Source organism: Antedon mediterranea, chromosome 10 (genome assembly GCF_964355755.1).
Source record: "Antedon mediterranea chromosome 10, ecAntMedi1.1, whole genome shotgun sequence".
Taxonomy (NCBI): Eukaryota; Metazoa; Echinodermata; class Crinoidea; order Comatulida; family Antedonidae; genus Antedon; species Antedon mediterranea.
In genome coordinates this window covers 25,025,872-25,042,131 of record NC_092679.1, presented here as the reverse complement: position 1 = coordinate 25,042,131, position 16,260 = coordinate 25,025,872, and the positions used below count along the sequence as shown (strand labels likewise).

Sequence of the window (16,260 nt, the reverse complement as noted above, 5' to 3'; positions counted from 1 at the left end):
AAGACACACAGTCTAGACAGTTCAGACAGACAGTCTAGACAGTTCAGACAGACATTCTAGACAGACAGACAGACAGTCTAGACAGTTTAGACAGACAGACAGTCTAGACAGACAGACAGTCTAGACAGACCGACAGTCTAGACAGTTCAGACAGACAGACAGTCTAGACAGTTCAGACAGACAGTTCAGACAGACAGACAGACAGACAGTCTAGACAGTTCAGACAGACAGACAGTCTAGACACACAGACAGTCTAGACAGACAGACAGTTCAGACAGTCTAGACAGTTCAGACAGACAGACAGTATAGACAGACAGACAGTCTGGACAGTTAAGACAGACCGACAGTCTAGACAGACAGTCTAGACAGAAAGACAGTCTAGACAGTTCAGACAGACAGTCTAGACAGTTCAGACAGACAGTCTAGACAGACAGACAGACAGACAGACAGTCTAGACAGTTCAGACAGACTGTCTAGACAGAAAGACAGTCTAGACAGTTCAGACAGACAGACAGTCTAGACAGACAGACAGTCAGGGGTGGCGCCAGGATCTTCCCGACGCGGGGGCTACATTCCCCGACGAGGGGGCTATGCGAGCGAAGCGAGCATCACTAGGCTGGGGGCCAGGGGGCCGCCAAGGGCCCCGGTGGGGGTCCAGGGGGCGAAGTCCCCGGAAGCAACGCATTCTAACGTCATTTGAGGTCATTTTAATCAGATTTAGGGTAGCCATTTTTTCCATTTTTTTATAATGCATAAATAAAATACTGCGTGCAAAAAAACGATGCGCGATGACTGTTTCAATCCATATTTTTCAATTTAAAAAATAAAAGTTCAAAGAAAATTTAGAAAAATAGAGTTGGAGGTCCCGGAAATTGGACTTATTATACTTCAAAACATGAAACAAAATATATAAGTCCCTATCAAGGTTGTGACTGAGCTAAGAAATGTTTGAAAAATAGAGATGTTAGGTCCCGGAAAATGCACTTCTTGTACTTCGAAATATGACCAGCTTTATTGTTGGGGCTGAGCTAAGAAACTGTTTAAAACTAGAGCTGCAGGTCTTCAAAAAATTGCATTTTATACTTCGGAAACATCAGGCCTAGAGGCTTAAAAAACGCAAGCGTAGACCTTTTTCAGTCGGGGAAATAAGTTTATTCCTCCCAAGTGTATGCGTGCGTACCATCTGGACTTCCGAGTGGTGAGAAATTCATGACATACAGGACATTGAAAATGTAATAACTTAGCTATAATAAGATGTTGGCTAAGCGAAAATGGCATGTTTTTTTGTTTAGTAATGGATGAAAAATTTATTTTAGGTGCCCCACGGTACAGAAGGTTACTTGTAAATTAAAAAATTGGTGAACATACGAACAATTAACATAATTCGTTTTTGCTGTAGTGTAGCGTACGTCGACGCAGTACACGACGTAACCGTCAGTAAACTTCGCCTAGAAAATAACTACAGTACACATTTTGGTCCCTGGATGGAACATGATATCACGCGTCTCGACCCAACGTTGAACGATTCGTACAAAGGGATACCGCCAGACATGTGCGAACCTAGCTATTGTTTAGTAGTAAGTTAGATCGCTGGCAATAATGAATGCATATAAAGTGCATAATATCACTCTGACGTACTCTCACGGTCAATGAAACGTCGCGGTTTTCTAGGCGCTGAAGCTAGCTACGAAGTAAACGCGAACGCTTTTTACTGTATATTATATTCCCCCGACAAAAAGTACCCGTGTTCCCTTCGGTAACCGTCGGTAAACTTCGCCTGGAAAATAACTACATTACACATTTTGGTCCCTGGATGGAACTTGATATCACGCGTCTCGACCCAACGTTGAACGATTCGTACAAAGGGATACCGCCAGACAAGTGCGCTAGCTAATGTTTAGTAGTAAGTTAGATCACTGGCAATAAATGAATGCATAAAAGTGCATAATAGCCCTCTGACGTACTCTCACGGTCAATGGAACGTCGTGGTTTTCTAGGCGCTGAACAAGCTATATGAAGTGAACGCGAACGTTTTTTACTGTTTATTATATTCCCCGACAAAAAGTACCCGTGTTCCCCGACGGGGGGGGCTAGGCTCCCCGACGAGGGGGCTAGAGCCCCCGTAGCCCCCCCCCCCCCCGCTGGCGCCACCACTGCAGACAGTCTAGACAGTTCAGGCCCGTATCCAGGGGGGGTGCGTTGGGTGCAGACGCACCCCCCCAAGTCCCAAAAGGTCCACTATTTCCTCGGTTGGTATTTTTTCTTGTCTTGTTTAACTAAAGACAATATCATTATATATATACAAAATTTACATTATCAATGGTATACAAACAAAAATATGCTAATATAAAATGAAAAAATACCGGTAATTAAATTACGGAATCTGAACTGACTACAAACTCGATGTAAAACATGCGCAGTCGATCATGTGACGACAAGCAATAGCTTAGCGCTTCATGTACGCGGTACGCGGTAAAGTGTTTGCTGGAGAAATACAGACAACTTAACGTCAGGGAACACGTGTACTTTTTGTCGGGGAATATAATATACTGAGTTGGCCTCATCATGAAAGCGTTAAGTTCTGGTGTCCATCGTTCAACTAGCCCAAGCCACAACAGAGAGTCTTACATCAGTCTTTAGAACGTCAAATAACGCAAATTTTTCCAGGGCCTTCGGCCCCTGGACCCTGTCCGGGGGGCCCTTGGCGGCCCCCTGGCCCCCAGCCATTGTTGCTCGCTTCGCTCGCACCCCTCCATTATAAATGCTGCATACGGGCCTGCAGTTCAGACAGACAGACAGTTCAGACAGGCAGACAGTCTAGACAGACAAACAGTCTAGACAGACAGACAGTCTAGACAGTTCAGACAGATAGACAGTCTAGACAGAAAAACAGTCTAGACAGTTTAGACAGACAGAGAGTCTAGACAGTTCAGATTGACCGACAGTCTAGACAGACAGACAGTCTAGACAGTTCAGACAGACAGACAGTCTAGACAGACAGACAGTCTAGAAAGTTCAGACAGATAGACAGACAGTCTAGACAGACAGACAGTAGACAGTTCAGACAGACAGTCTATGGGCCTGTTCGTAGGGGTTGAAAATACCAGCTTATTCCCGATTTCCGTTCGCGTGGCCCAATTAACTTTTGCCTCAGGCTACAAAAAATTCGAGGTAAAATGTTCACCAAATTTGCAGGTTATTTCAGCGATAATCCAATTATACTCGGCCTTCGAGGATAATAAATCTCCGATAGAGGCAATGTGTCAAATTTTGACAAACGTTCGCTGCCTAGGCCCGTCATTTCTCCTACGAAGCTCTTCCATACACGCTTCGAGAGCGATTGTCAGCTGGTGCTGTCCTTGTTGGTGTAGACCGTTTAGGAATACACCCCGTTTAGTAGTAGGCCTAGCTGGTCGGTGGTGTTTCCGTCAAATTCTTCGCCAATGAGTAAAATAATGGTCGTCAGGAGAAGGCATATTTCGGCAGGATTATCGGCGTTAAGAGGCATAAGGTTTGTCGCAAGGATAAGCAGTGTAAAAGGTAGCAAGTAATTGTTATTGTAAAGAAAGATCGCGAGTAAAAAATATACAACACGAAACTAGCGTGCGAAAATGGGGTCGTAGGTTGTAAAGACAACTGACCTTAAAACGTAATTTCCGGTTTGTGATTCGTCGATTAAGCATTTAAGCGGTTAAATATTTCAAGTACGAACAACGCTCAATTTATAACCCGAGGCATGGGTGAAATTAAGCGCTTATTTTAACCACCGTACGAACACGACCTAGATAGACAGTCTAGATAGACAGACAGTCTAGACATTTCAGACAGACAGACAGTCTAGACAGACCGACAGTCTAGACAGTTCAGACAGACACACAGTCTAGACAGTTCAGACAGACAGACAGTCTAGACAGTCTAGACAGACAGTCTAGACAGACAGTCTAGACAGACAGTCTAGAAAGACACGCAGTCTAGACAGTTCAGACAGACAGTCTAGACAGTTCAGACAGACATTCTAGACAGACAGACAGTCTAGACAGTTTAGACAGACAGAAAGTCTAGACAGACAGACAGTTTAGACAGACAGACAGTCTAGACAGTTCAGACAGACAGACAGTCTAGACAGACAGACAGTCTAGACAGTACAGACAGAGAGACAGTCTAGACAGACAGACAGTCTAGACAGTTCAGACAGACAGACAGTCTAGACAGACAGACAGTCTAGACAGTTCAGACAGACAGACAAACAGACAGTCTAGACAGACAGACAGTCTAGACAGTTCAGACAGACTGACAGACAGTCTAGACAGACAGACAGTCTAGACAGTTCAGACAGACAGTCTAGACAGTTCAGACAGACAGACAGACAGTCTAGACAGTTCAGACAGACAGTCTACACAGACAGACAGTCTAGACAGTTTAGTTCCGAGTAGTTCCAAAAAGTTCCGAGAAGTTCCGAGTAGTTCCGAGTAGTTCCGAGTAGTTCCGAGTAGTTCCTAGAAGTTTCGAGTAGTTTCGAGCAGTTCCTATTAGTGACGAGTAGTTTCGAGAAGTTCCGAGTAGTTCCGAGTATTTCCGAGTAGTTCCGAGTAGTTCCGAATATTGACGAGTAGTTCCAAATAGTAGTTCCGAGTATTTCCGAGAAGTTCCGAGTAGTTCCGAGTAGTTCCGAGTAGTTCCGAGTAGTTTCGTGTAGTTTCGAGTAGGGGCGAGTAGTGGCGAGTAGTTTCGAGTAGTTCCGAGAAGTTCCGAGAAGTTCCGAGTAGTTCCTAGTAGTTCAGAGTAGTTCAGAGTAGTTCCGTGTAGTTCCGAGTAGTTCCGAGTAGTTCCGAGTAGTTCCGAATAGTTCCGAGTACTGACGAGAAGTTCCGAGTAGTGACGAGAAGTTCCGAGTAGTTCCGAGTAGTTCTGTGTAATTCTGAGTACTTCCGAGTAGTTCCGAGTAGTTCCGAGAAATTCCGAGTAGTTCCTATAGTTCCGAGGAGTTCCGAGTAGTTCCGAATATTGTCGAGTAGTTCCAAGTAGTTCCGAGAAGTTTTGAATAGTTCCGAGTAGTTCCGAGTAGATCCGAGTAGATCCTAGTAGTTCCGAGTTGTTCCGAGTAGTTCCGACTAGTTCTGAGTAGTTCCGAGAAGTTCAGAGTAGTTACGGGTATGTTCCGAGTAGTTCCGAGTAGTTCCGAGTAGTATCGAGTAGTTCCGAGAAGTTCCGAGTTGTTAAGAGTAGTTCCAAGTAGTTCCGAGTTGTTCCAAGTATTTCCGAGTACATACTCGGAACATACCCGTAACTTACCAGGAACATTTTTGGAACATACCTGGAACAAACTCGGAACATTCTCAGAACGTACGTGGAACATACTCGGAACATACCCGGAACATACTCGGAACATACCCGGAACATACCCAGAACATACCCGGAACAAACCCGGAAAATACTCTGAACATACTCTTAACATACCCGGAACATATTCTGAACATACTCTGAGCATACTAGAAACATACTTGTTCCGGGTATGTTCCCAGTATGTTCCGTGTATGTAACATACACGGAACGTACCCGGAGCATACTCGGAACATACCCAGAACAATTTCGGAACATACCCAGAACATACCCGGGACATACTCGGAATATACTTGGAACATACCCGGAACATACTCTGAACATACCCGGAACATACCCGGAACATACTCGGAACATACTCTGGAAAATACTCGGAACATATCTGGAACATACCCGGAACATACCCGGAACGTAACCAGAACATTCTAGGAACATACCCGGAACAAACTCGGAACATTCTCAGAACGTAACCGGAACGTACTCGGAACATACCCGGGTATGTTCCGAGTACGTTCCAGGTATGTTCTTGGTATGTTCCGGGTATGTTTCGAGTATGTTCCAGGTATTTTCTGGGTAGGTTCCGAAAATGTTCCGAGTATGTTCCGGGTACGTTCCGAGAATGTTCCGAGTATGTTCCGAGAATGTTTTCAGTATGTTCTGAGAATGTTCCGGGTATGTTCCAAGTATGTTTCGAGTATGTTCCTAGTATGTTCCGAGTATGTCCCAAGTACGTTCCGAGTATGTTCTGAGTTTGTTCCTAGGCCTAGACTATAAAGAGGAATATTGTTTTGATCATTGAGGTATAAACCTACAGTACATGTAATATGATGATGAATTTGTCAATTTTCATTCTTAAAAGTTAACGAAAATTGCGAAAACCATGTACAGTATCAACAGTAACATTTTAATTATAATTATGAAGGTCAACTTTAATTCTGAAAAGCTGTGAGAAACCTACAGTACGTTATTTAAGTTTTTACACGCGATGACGTCATTAAAACTAAATAGTGGCAACTCATGATAAATTAATTAATTAATTTAACAAGAACATACTGAAATTTGAGCAAAAGTCGGGCTCAAATAACGGAGATTCACTCTATTGAATGTGATAACCTAGATGAAAAATCATAAATTTTAAATTAAAGTGGCCATTTGAAGACGTCACAACATTTTGTAGGCCATATGTGTGAATAAATTCATATCGACGACTCAATGGCTTCCAGAATAAGTTTAAAAAATTGGGGGTTATCGTGCATTCTGGAACTATTTTCATTTTAAAAATCCCTTATTTTCTACCATTTTCAGCACTTTTGTGCAATTAATTTGCGCATTTTGTCATTTTTAACACGCTCCTATAGCGTTATTTTAAGTTGGAATTAACTCAAATTGTACTAGGAATTGTGAGTAAAATAAGATTAAAAGAGAATTTACCTGTTCAAAGTTTGATGTTTATTTTATGAGGTAGGTGTGAGTGATAACATGAAATCTTGTTGCGCACGAATTTTCGGCGAGTTCCTATATGTAGCCTTGAATTTTAAATAGGGAATGGAGGCGTAGACACCAAATATTTGAGCGACAGGCCCCCATCGGGTGGGAGCTTTGGTGAAGCGATTTTAGGTAATTGGTCGGAAATTGTACTCTTCTTGCATATAAAATTCATGATAAAATGGCACCTCTCACTAGTCGATTTGGCCTGAAAATGACAGCCTACACGAAAATATAAATCGCGAGCGAGCAGTATGCTCGGATTGATTCTTGTAACTTTCGGTTCGGGCCATGCAACTTCGTAAAGAAAATGGGATCAAAGTCATATTCATAGAATGTAGGTCGAATGCAGTCTGTGACCACCCAAATAGAAAATCCAACATATGTTTTTTTAAATAAATCGTAAAAAATGTAAATGTTGATTTTTATTTTATTGTTTCCTTTGCATATCTGGATATTGAAGTGTTTCTTCTTGGATTAATATTTGTTCACCTGAGAGAGTTTCATCAAGTGGTCGCCCTAAGTATTTGATTAATGACTATATAAGGATTTCATCACAGTATACTTTAAAATCCCCGCCCATTTTCATTTTATGTTTGGTTCCCTAATATTATGTTATTATATTATCAGTTTTTCACATATGGAGGGATAACTTGTTGTCAATGAGTCATTTAATACAGGCTGACAATTCTGAACTCAGTCTTGAATTAGACATGGATTCTTTCCAGATATTAAAAGAACATTGAAACTATATGACATTTTCTGATAATAACATATATTATATTAACATTGTTAGAAATAATATCGTAATCGATGTTTCTTTTACAAAACTTTAAAGGATTTCCAGAAAAATCGAACTTTTTCACAATCTAACAAAGCCATATACATGGCTGGAGTCGCGTGCGCAAGTTTGAGCTATAGAGTCGCGTTAAATAAATGTAACAAGGTTAGAATTTCTTTGTTGCAAAAGTACCAGGTAATGAAATAGGTCATTACCTGCTCATATATATAAACAATATAAAATTTCAGACATGAGTTATAAACAATATCATATTATATCAGAAGAGCCTTAAAACAGTTCATCGCTCAATTCATGTTTCCAAGGAAAGCTAGTTTGTGTTCCAGTTGCACATACACTGACAGATGCAATAACGCAAGCTCGTTGGATTACTTCTTCTAACTGCAAATCTGGATATAAGGCCAAATAGTAAGCTAATGACCCGATAAAACAATCTCCAGCTCCCTGTAAAAAAAAAACATATTTTATTAATTAAGGTCCAATACAGAAGTGAGAAAATATAATCTATATAAAATCTTTTCGAAAATGTACAATAAAATAATACATCATAGGAGGCATAGAAGAAAGACAAAAAAATGTTTTAGTTTTAAACACAATTTTGTCGTCAAATGAACTCTTCAGACAAGAAAGTTCCAGAACCTTGCTTTTCAACAATAAACCGATTCAAATCAGGATTGGAAAAATATTGGACAAACTACCCCATGAAGTACGACCCTTACATCAGATGCACTGGAAAAGTAATGAGGGGCAAACAAGCAACCCTTCCAGCCTCCAAACCCAAGTAAACCCAAGTAAGTAGTTCTCTGTATGATGGCTTCAGATGTTTAAAAACAGTATGATTAGCATTTTTCTAAATGACTAAACAGTATTACTACTAGCCTTAACAGTATATTACCACAAAATCCATTAGTAGCCTACAATTAATGAGACCTATGTAGGTTATTTGAACATACTATATAATCAAATTCTGGTAATATTATCATTGCAGTCTTGAGCTTTGATCTGTCTGAAATACGACTTCTTTGAAATGCCTCCATATGCAGCAATTATTACCAGCTTTTGTGTGAAGGGGTTTTAGGCAATACAGTAATGCCAGTATGCTGTGTGAAAAGATGTGTTTTCCAATTAAATGACCAACATATGCACAGTATAGCTCAAATCTTGGCCTTACCGTTGAGTCCATTGTCTTAACTTTTGTCACAGGAATATGTACTGGCGTTCTTGTATCAGATGATGCTAATATGGACCCTTGATCTCCTAGTGTAATTATTACTCTCTTACAACCTTTATCCAAGAGTGCAAGTGAAGCTATCTTGACTTCTTCAATAGATCTTACTGGAAGACCTGTTATCAATTCTGCCTTAAAAAAATAACATTTAGTATATAACAATAATTATTTTAAACAAATTAGCATTTAACTTCTATGAAACTACAGGTAGATGTACATTTTGAGAAAAAATACAATGTAAGCAGATTCCCATTTAATATTTTTGTTGTTTTGTAAATTTATAGATTATGTTTTCTTTGATATGAGCCTATGGACATTGAGTTGAATTGAGGTACGGTCAAGTTAACAAGATTCAACAGGAAAGAGGGTAATCGGGCTCTATACAGTGTAGTTAGATCACTAAAATGATTGAAAGGATAGGAATTGTAAAAACAAAGGTAAAAAAAAAGATAAAATCTTTGTCAATTCTCAAAATGCAAAAATTTTTCCTCTTTAAAATACTTTTATTGTCAACATTATTAAACTTGAATAAATGTTAATATTGAACTTGCTCTTTAGAAATGTAAAATAAAGTCAAAATTTCATTAACACTCAACAGCACAAGAGAATTGTAAACAATATATTTAAATAATTCTAAAAAGAATTAAACAGCGCCAACTTGATCATGTGTTATCAGAATATTCATTATCAATGTAACTCAACATCGTCAAAAGAATTTACAATCTTACCTCAGTTTCATTTGGGCAAAATATGTCACAGTTTTTAAGAAATTCTTCATCTAGATCCTTAACAGCAGGTGCAGGGTTTAACACAGTAAACACTATAGAAGAATAATATTACCATAAATTTACAATCACACACTGTGATACAAGATAATACCCATGTGAAAAATACCGATAAAAAGTACATGAACCCAAACAGAATACTGCAATACTAACATGTTGCTTAATGTCATTGTAAATATTCATGCTCCCATTATTCTACATGAATTTAAAATCATTCAAATGATTTGGTCCTTAAAGTATAAGTACTTTAATATCTTATTGACAATGCCCTATACATTTGAGCAAAATAAGCTCTTGCTGGATGGGGCTCGTAAAATATTGTTGAAATACAAACAAAATTCTAACCTTGTTGTCTTTCTTATTCTACCTTATATTTCTGTAATATAGAAGGCTGATTTATACTGTACTATTGAGAGCTGAGTGAAGTGCTAAAGACATTATCCTTCTGTAATATAGAAGGCTGATTTATACTGTACTATTGAGAGCTGAGTGAAGTGCTAAAGACATTATCCTTCTGTAATATAGAAGGCTGATTTATACTGTACTATTGAGAGCTGAGTGAAGTGCTAAAGACATTATCCTTCTGTAATATAGAAGGCTGATTTATACTGTACTATTGAGAGCTGAGTGAAGTGCTAAAGACATTATCCTACCTAAGCTACAAACAATACAAACCTCCTCTTGATCTTGCAAGTTTCAAAGCTGCAAGTGTAGTTTCTGGTAAGATTTCTAACTGACAAAGCATCACCTTGCACGATGTAATATAATTAAAGGCTTCTTTTACATGACTTTCACTTAATAGATTATTTGCACCACTAACAATTATAATTGAATTTTGACCTATAGTAAAAGATGTAGGTAAGGTAAAATTAAATTAAAATTTGATTTAAATGATGGACACAGCAAGATAATGTTTTTTGTTAGAAATGTTATTTCTGGTAACAAGTGTCTATATCATGTATTTCACTTTTAGAACATTCTAATTCAAATGTAAATACATTTGACTCTTACATTCCAATATTGATAAGCCTCAAAAAGTAAGAGTATATACCTCGGTCATCTACAGCAATAGGAGCAGCACCTGTTGCTGCTTCAGATGTCTTAAAAACAAAATCTGGGGAAGAAAATATACCAAACATATTTTTCCTTTCTTTGTTAACCCCTCATATATTTTTAGAAGAAAAAAATTATACCAATTAACCTGTACAACAATTTTTTTTTTACATTTAAAGATACTATGTGAGACACAGGTAATAAATTACTGTTAATTTATAGGATGATTGAAATGAAAAAAGTTCTTACCAACATCAACATTATTCATTTCAAAGTTTTTGATAGTATCATTTCCAAAACTATCATCTCCAACCTAAAGAGAAAGCAACATGTTATTGACAGATGTAGCTTGGTTATAGGAGCATACCTTCCAATCCCAAGGTCCAGGGTTCAATCCTCACCTGTGCCTAAATCACCAATGTCTACTCCATCAAAAAGTAACCAGGTTTGCATAGTACGAACACAATTTTGAGGAAAATCTCCTGATCAGCAGAAAAACACACCAACAAGAGGCCCGTTTGTGCCTAGTAGTTACTGCATGGAGGTACCTCCATGGTTATTGCGTGTGCGTGTATGTCCTGGATTAAAATCATAGTAATCAAATAGTACATATATTAGTACCAACCATAGCAATCATTGCAGATTTAGCTCCCAACCTTGATGACATTACACACTGATTTGCACCTTTTCCACCAAATCCAACACTAAATTTGTTTCCATGAATTGTCTCTCCCATTTTTGGTAGCCTAGATACATAACTAAAAATAAATAGTGAATGTTTTGTTTCTGTCTTTCAGAAGACAGCAGGCTGATATGCTTCAAATAGTTAAATGATGCGAGGTATTGATAAAGTAGATGTCAGTAAATTTGTCAAGATGAGTAGGCCTAGAGTGTCCAGTAAAATGGGTCATCAACTAAAAAGTGAAATCGAAAGCAAACACAGAATATGTTTACTTGCCAAAAAATGTGATTGAATCTCAAAAAAGAATATATGTTCTGGTCAAGAGGGCACAGAATCATTGAAATGCTTTAAGTCTCGAAATCCCTGTAGATCCAGGTAGTTGACAAGTTGACTGATGGGCCCCCTGTAATGTATAGGCCCAACACCACCACACGGCCGGCGTAGGCTGAATGATAATTATGGAAATAGGCATAAGGGTTAGGATTAGTATATTATAACCTAAGCCTAGTAGGCTTATAAAATCTAGTCTACTAGGCCTACTACTACTAGGCCTAGGCTAGCTAGAGAGGACTAGGCTAGGCCTAGCTAGAGGTAGTAAGTAACTATTCTAGCTAGCCACGCTAATGGGCCGCGCCTAGTTAGGCCTAGGTCTAGCCTAGTTTTGGCCTACTAGCAGGCCTTTGCTTATTATATCGAATTAAATTTATCTAGGCCTAGCCTATGCCTACTAGGCTATATGCCTCTCTCTATAGGTAGTAGGCTTAGGCCTCCTACTAGCATACTACTACTAGCTAGGGTTAGCCTAGGACTAATTAGACTAAGTACTAGGCTAGGCCTAGCCTAGTAATAGTTAGTACTATAGTAGGCCTCTCCCTATATAGGCTATAGGGCTAGCTAGGTAGGCCTAGCTAGGCTAGCCTAGTAGGGCCTACCTAATAAGGTCTGTGTTGCAACTACCCACTACAACAACTTCAAAATCTTTGCCCGTTCTCTCCGTTGAAGACATTTTATTAACTATCTATATAGCCTACTATTATACTAGGCTAGGCTAGTAGTACAGTATTGTAATACTAGGCCTCTAGGTGAGTAGCTCGGTAACGGGACGATTCGGCCCTGAGACGATTCGGCCCGGGACGATTCGGCCCTGGGACGATTCGGCCCGGGACGATTCGGCACACTTAAATTTATCGGCTTTGATATGCATTAAAGATGCAATAAAGCAAACATTTTGAAAACATTGTCGAAAATGATCAATTTTTAGTCACGCGAACCATGGAGGTATAAAATATACATATAATAAGGTTCGTGGATGCTAGTCAAGTCGCCCCATCGCAAAGTCGCCCCATACAAAGTCGCCCCATACACAGTCGCCCCATCGCAAAGTCGCCCCAAAACAAAGTCGCCCTGACACAGTCGCCCCATTACAAAGTCGCCCCATCGCAAAGTCGCCCCAACGCAAAGTCGCCCCATCGCAAAGTCGCCCCAACACAAAGTCGCCCCATCGCAAAGTCGCCCCAAACGTTAAAAAATAGTTTAAAAGTGCGTAAAATGTCGCAATGATACACAAAATAACACGGAACGTGTAGGCATAAAAGGGGAAGCCCCTCCATGTAGTCTCAGGTCACACGATCGGCACGCTCCCCAATCATCAGAGAGGAAGCCCCCAACTAATCACTCCGCGGTCGCTCTAACGTGCTCTAGCTTTCACCAGAGGGAAACCCCCGTAATTACTCCGCCGTTGTCGCACTACAACGCACCATATCTGAAGATGGGGAAACCCCGTCGGAGTTTTACGATGATATCAGTCGCGTTCGAAATCGGTGGCGTTTAATTTTGGTCGCGATAAATTGATGTTAGGCCTATACGATCTAGATTATTTTTACTTTGGTCGATGAATATTTATTATTATTAGGCCTATATTAATAATTGATTTTTGTTTTTATTTTACACTGAGGTCTATGATGAGAGAAAGATGTGTGCCTTAAAAATGACAATTTGTAAACATAGTTTAAGATTATAGTAAGCCTATTATTCAGCATAATGTCATTTAACAGTACATAAATTTAAATGTGAAATATTTTATAGGGAACGCAGGCTACGTCTGTGTCTTTTATTTTTTATATGCAACAAATTAGGTAAAACAATTTATTTATAAACATTCAGTTTACTATTATATACATAGTATTACAATGAACATTGATTATAAGCCTGGAAATGCAATCCCATCATTATATCCATTATAAAATTGCATCATGATATCGCCACTATTATGTCGTAAATGGTGACGTGCATGTGTGTATTCGTCGTACGTCCGTGTACGTATTATTCCGTGCCTCTTCACTGTCTTGTTTATTAAAATTAAATAAACACCCGATATGAGGATATTTATTAGGCATGATAATTAGAATGTTCTATAACCAAAAGGGTTGAAAAGAATTTCTTCAGTAAAATGATCATTCTGCTGTTGAATAAAAAGCGACTCGCAATCTGAAACATTCTCTGAAACCAATCGGAGCTGCTCCTTCTGGTATCTGTTTCCTTCTCACAGCTGCTACGTCTTTCTGCTGCCCGTCGGGGATTCCCCTTTTTAAAAAACACGCACACGATAATCATACTGTACGATGGTTTTTCCATGGTCAAAATGTAGCGTTTTAATTTTACTAAAATACCTGCATGTGTAAAACGATCATATCGGCGAAGAAATCCCCTTTTTTTTATTTCTTCATTTTGAAAAGTCATAATTAAAATTAAATAACTATAGACACATAACTTGTCAATAAATGCAAAATGATCAATAAGTAGCCTATATAACATTTATTGTCTTACAACGCTGTTATTGTTTTAACTACTGTAAATATACGAAGGCCTACTATTTATACACTTATTATATTATCCTAAAAAATGAGCTGGTATCCACGCGTAGGTTGAAGAAAGATTCGTAATTGTGGCTCTGGTAACTAATTTTAAAATCATATTAAATTAACATTTTCGAAACTATAAATCAGGGATAATCTTTTCGAAATCTTTTTAGAACTTTCAAACAAGGGACTATTTTTTAATGATTTTTAAAAAGCACATCACTCCATTATAACCTGTAAAATAAAAATTAAAACACAAATTATGTATAATAGCTGGATAAACATTATAATGTATACGACATTTAGCGCGACCAAAGTAACAACGCAATCGATATCAAACGCAACCGCTATATGATTAAAACAGCGTACTACTAGCGGCGGCACTTCCGAAATAAAACCGTGGGCGACTTTGCGATGGGGCGACTTTGCGTTGGGGCGACTTTGCGATGGGGCGACTTTGCGTTGGGGCGACTTTGCGATGGGGCGACTTTGTAATGGGGCGACTGTGCCGGGGCGACTTTGTTTTGGGGCGACTTTGCGATGGGGCGACTTTGTATTGGGCGACTTTGTATGGGGCGACTTTGCGATGGGGCGACTTGACTGGATCCCATATAATAATACCTCCATGCGCGAACGATGTATACAATTTACGCCCTCTGTCACGCCAAAATCAGTCCGCCGGGCCAAAATCGGTCCGGCGGACCAGTTTTGGCTGCCAAAATCAGTCCGTGGGACCATTTATGGCTGCTGCCAAAACCTGTCCGGCCGGACCAATTTTGGCCGCCAAAACTGGTCCGGCCTGGATAAAATTGGTCCGGGCAGTAGGACTGTTTTTGGCCGCCAAATATGGTCCGGTCTTACAAATATATGGTGCGCAATATGAGTCATAATGTATATATCATTAAAAAAAAAAGGCCATGATTAGTCATTATATTGAAAACTATGGGGTTTTATTTGTTATTTTAATATTATAAATTAAGCCTGTTTTTTTATTATCATTATTAGTAGTAACTCATCAATAATAAGTACTAATTGTTAGGCTTTTTGTATACAATATGTATCTCTGCCTGTTTTTAATCCATTTTGTTCTTTTTTAACATCTTCGTTTCCCCATGATGTTAAAAACAATTTAATTTATTAATTATTTATGGTTAATCAATCAATATATCAATTCAATACAATTATTAGAAAAAAATTATCCAATATTGATTAGGCTGAGGAAAAGGAAAAAGGCCTCAATCATAAATCAAATCTAGCTGGCAATATCAGCGTCTCATACCCGTTCATGTGAGTGTGTGGCAGGCCGAAATATGAGTGAACACCTAAGTCATGTTTTTAGATAAAATACATTTATTTATAGTATTTATCCGACAAGATAACTTACTAATATATATCATGGGATATTTTTATAGCCATAAACAATTTAAAACAGCATCATAGGCCTAGTAATTCAATTAAAATCGACAGAAGAAAAGCCCGGACCGATTTTGGCAGTGGCGGACTGCTTTTGGCCACAATTTTAGAGCCAAAACTGGTCCGGCCGGACCGATTTTGGCCCCGGACCATATTTATCGTGACAGCCCGCTTGGCGAATGCACGAAATAAACAAGGTTTTCGAAGTAATAAATTGAATATAAAATTACGTTTTTTTAGTAATTTATTATATATATTATATCAAAATTGTCAATATCAATAAAATACGGATTGTTAAACACCTTTAAAAACTTGATAAATACCCAAAAAAATGAATATGAATTTGGTCTAAAGTGAGACGTTTCGGCCCACAAAGTGGGATGTTTCGGCCCAAAAGTGGGCCGAATCGTCCCACCAAAAGTGGGCCGAATAGTCCCGGGCCGAATCGTCCCTGAACCAGTAGCTCTTCCCTCTCTCTCCAGGGACAGTCAGTCATCAATCTAGGCCGCGCCACACCATACGTTGCACATGCTCGCTCCGCCTACTTTATGTTTATTCAACGACTACCATTTCATGCTTCACTAACTCTCTCGCTGTTTTTTTTTTGTGGGGGGATG

At 39.1% G+C, this 16,260-nt stretch overlaps 1 protein-coding gene across 8 annotated transcripts; it reads right to left on the bottom strand.

Annotated features, from left to right (window-relative positions):
- Positions 1–7,237: 7,237 nt before the first annotated feature.
- LOC140061083 (ribokinase-like) lies at positions 7,238–16,260 on the bottom strand. Of its 8 annotated transcripts, none has more exons than XM_072107514.1 (9): positions 14,852–14,997; positions 11,649–11,817; positions 11,316–11,448; positions 10,940–11,003; positions 10,689–10,751; positions 10,313–10,477; positions 9,581–9,672; positions 8,796–8,984; positions 7,238–8,068 (listed from the first exon to the last, which is right to left on the bottom strand). In XM_072107514.1, exons 2-9 carry the CDS (start codon positions 11,708–11,710, stop codon positions 7,895–7,897), a joined length of 942 nt encoding a protein of 313 aa, XP_071963615.1. In that variant the 5' UTR covers positions 11,711–11,817; positions 14,852–14,997; the 3' UTR covers positions 7,238–7,894. The 8 variants fall into 8 exon arrangements, with proteins under 8 accessions (XP_071963615.1, XP_071963614.1, XP_071963613.1 ...); XM_072107513.1 differs by lacking the exon at positions 14,852–14,997 and adding an exon at positions 12,644–13,004; XM_072107512.1 differs by lacking the exons at positions 11,649–11,817; positions 14,852–14,997 and adding exons at positions 12,305–12,411; positions 12,680–13,004.

Coding starts and splice junctions, on each gene's coding strand:
- LOC140061083 (XM_072107510.1), bottom strand. CDS start 16,139: ATGACTGACTGTCCCTGGAGAGAGAGGGAAGAGCTACTGGTTCAGGGA. Junction 11,449..15,966: donor ATTCATATTCATTTTTTTGG/GTATTTATCAAG, acceptor ATTTATTTTTAG/TTATGTATCTAGGCTACCAA. Junction 10,752..10,939: donor AATGAATAATGTTGATGTTG/GTAAGAACTTTT, acceptor TTTCTTCCCCAG/ATTTTGTTTTTAAGACATCT.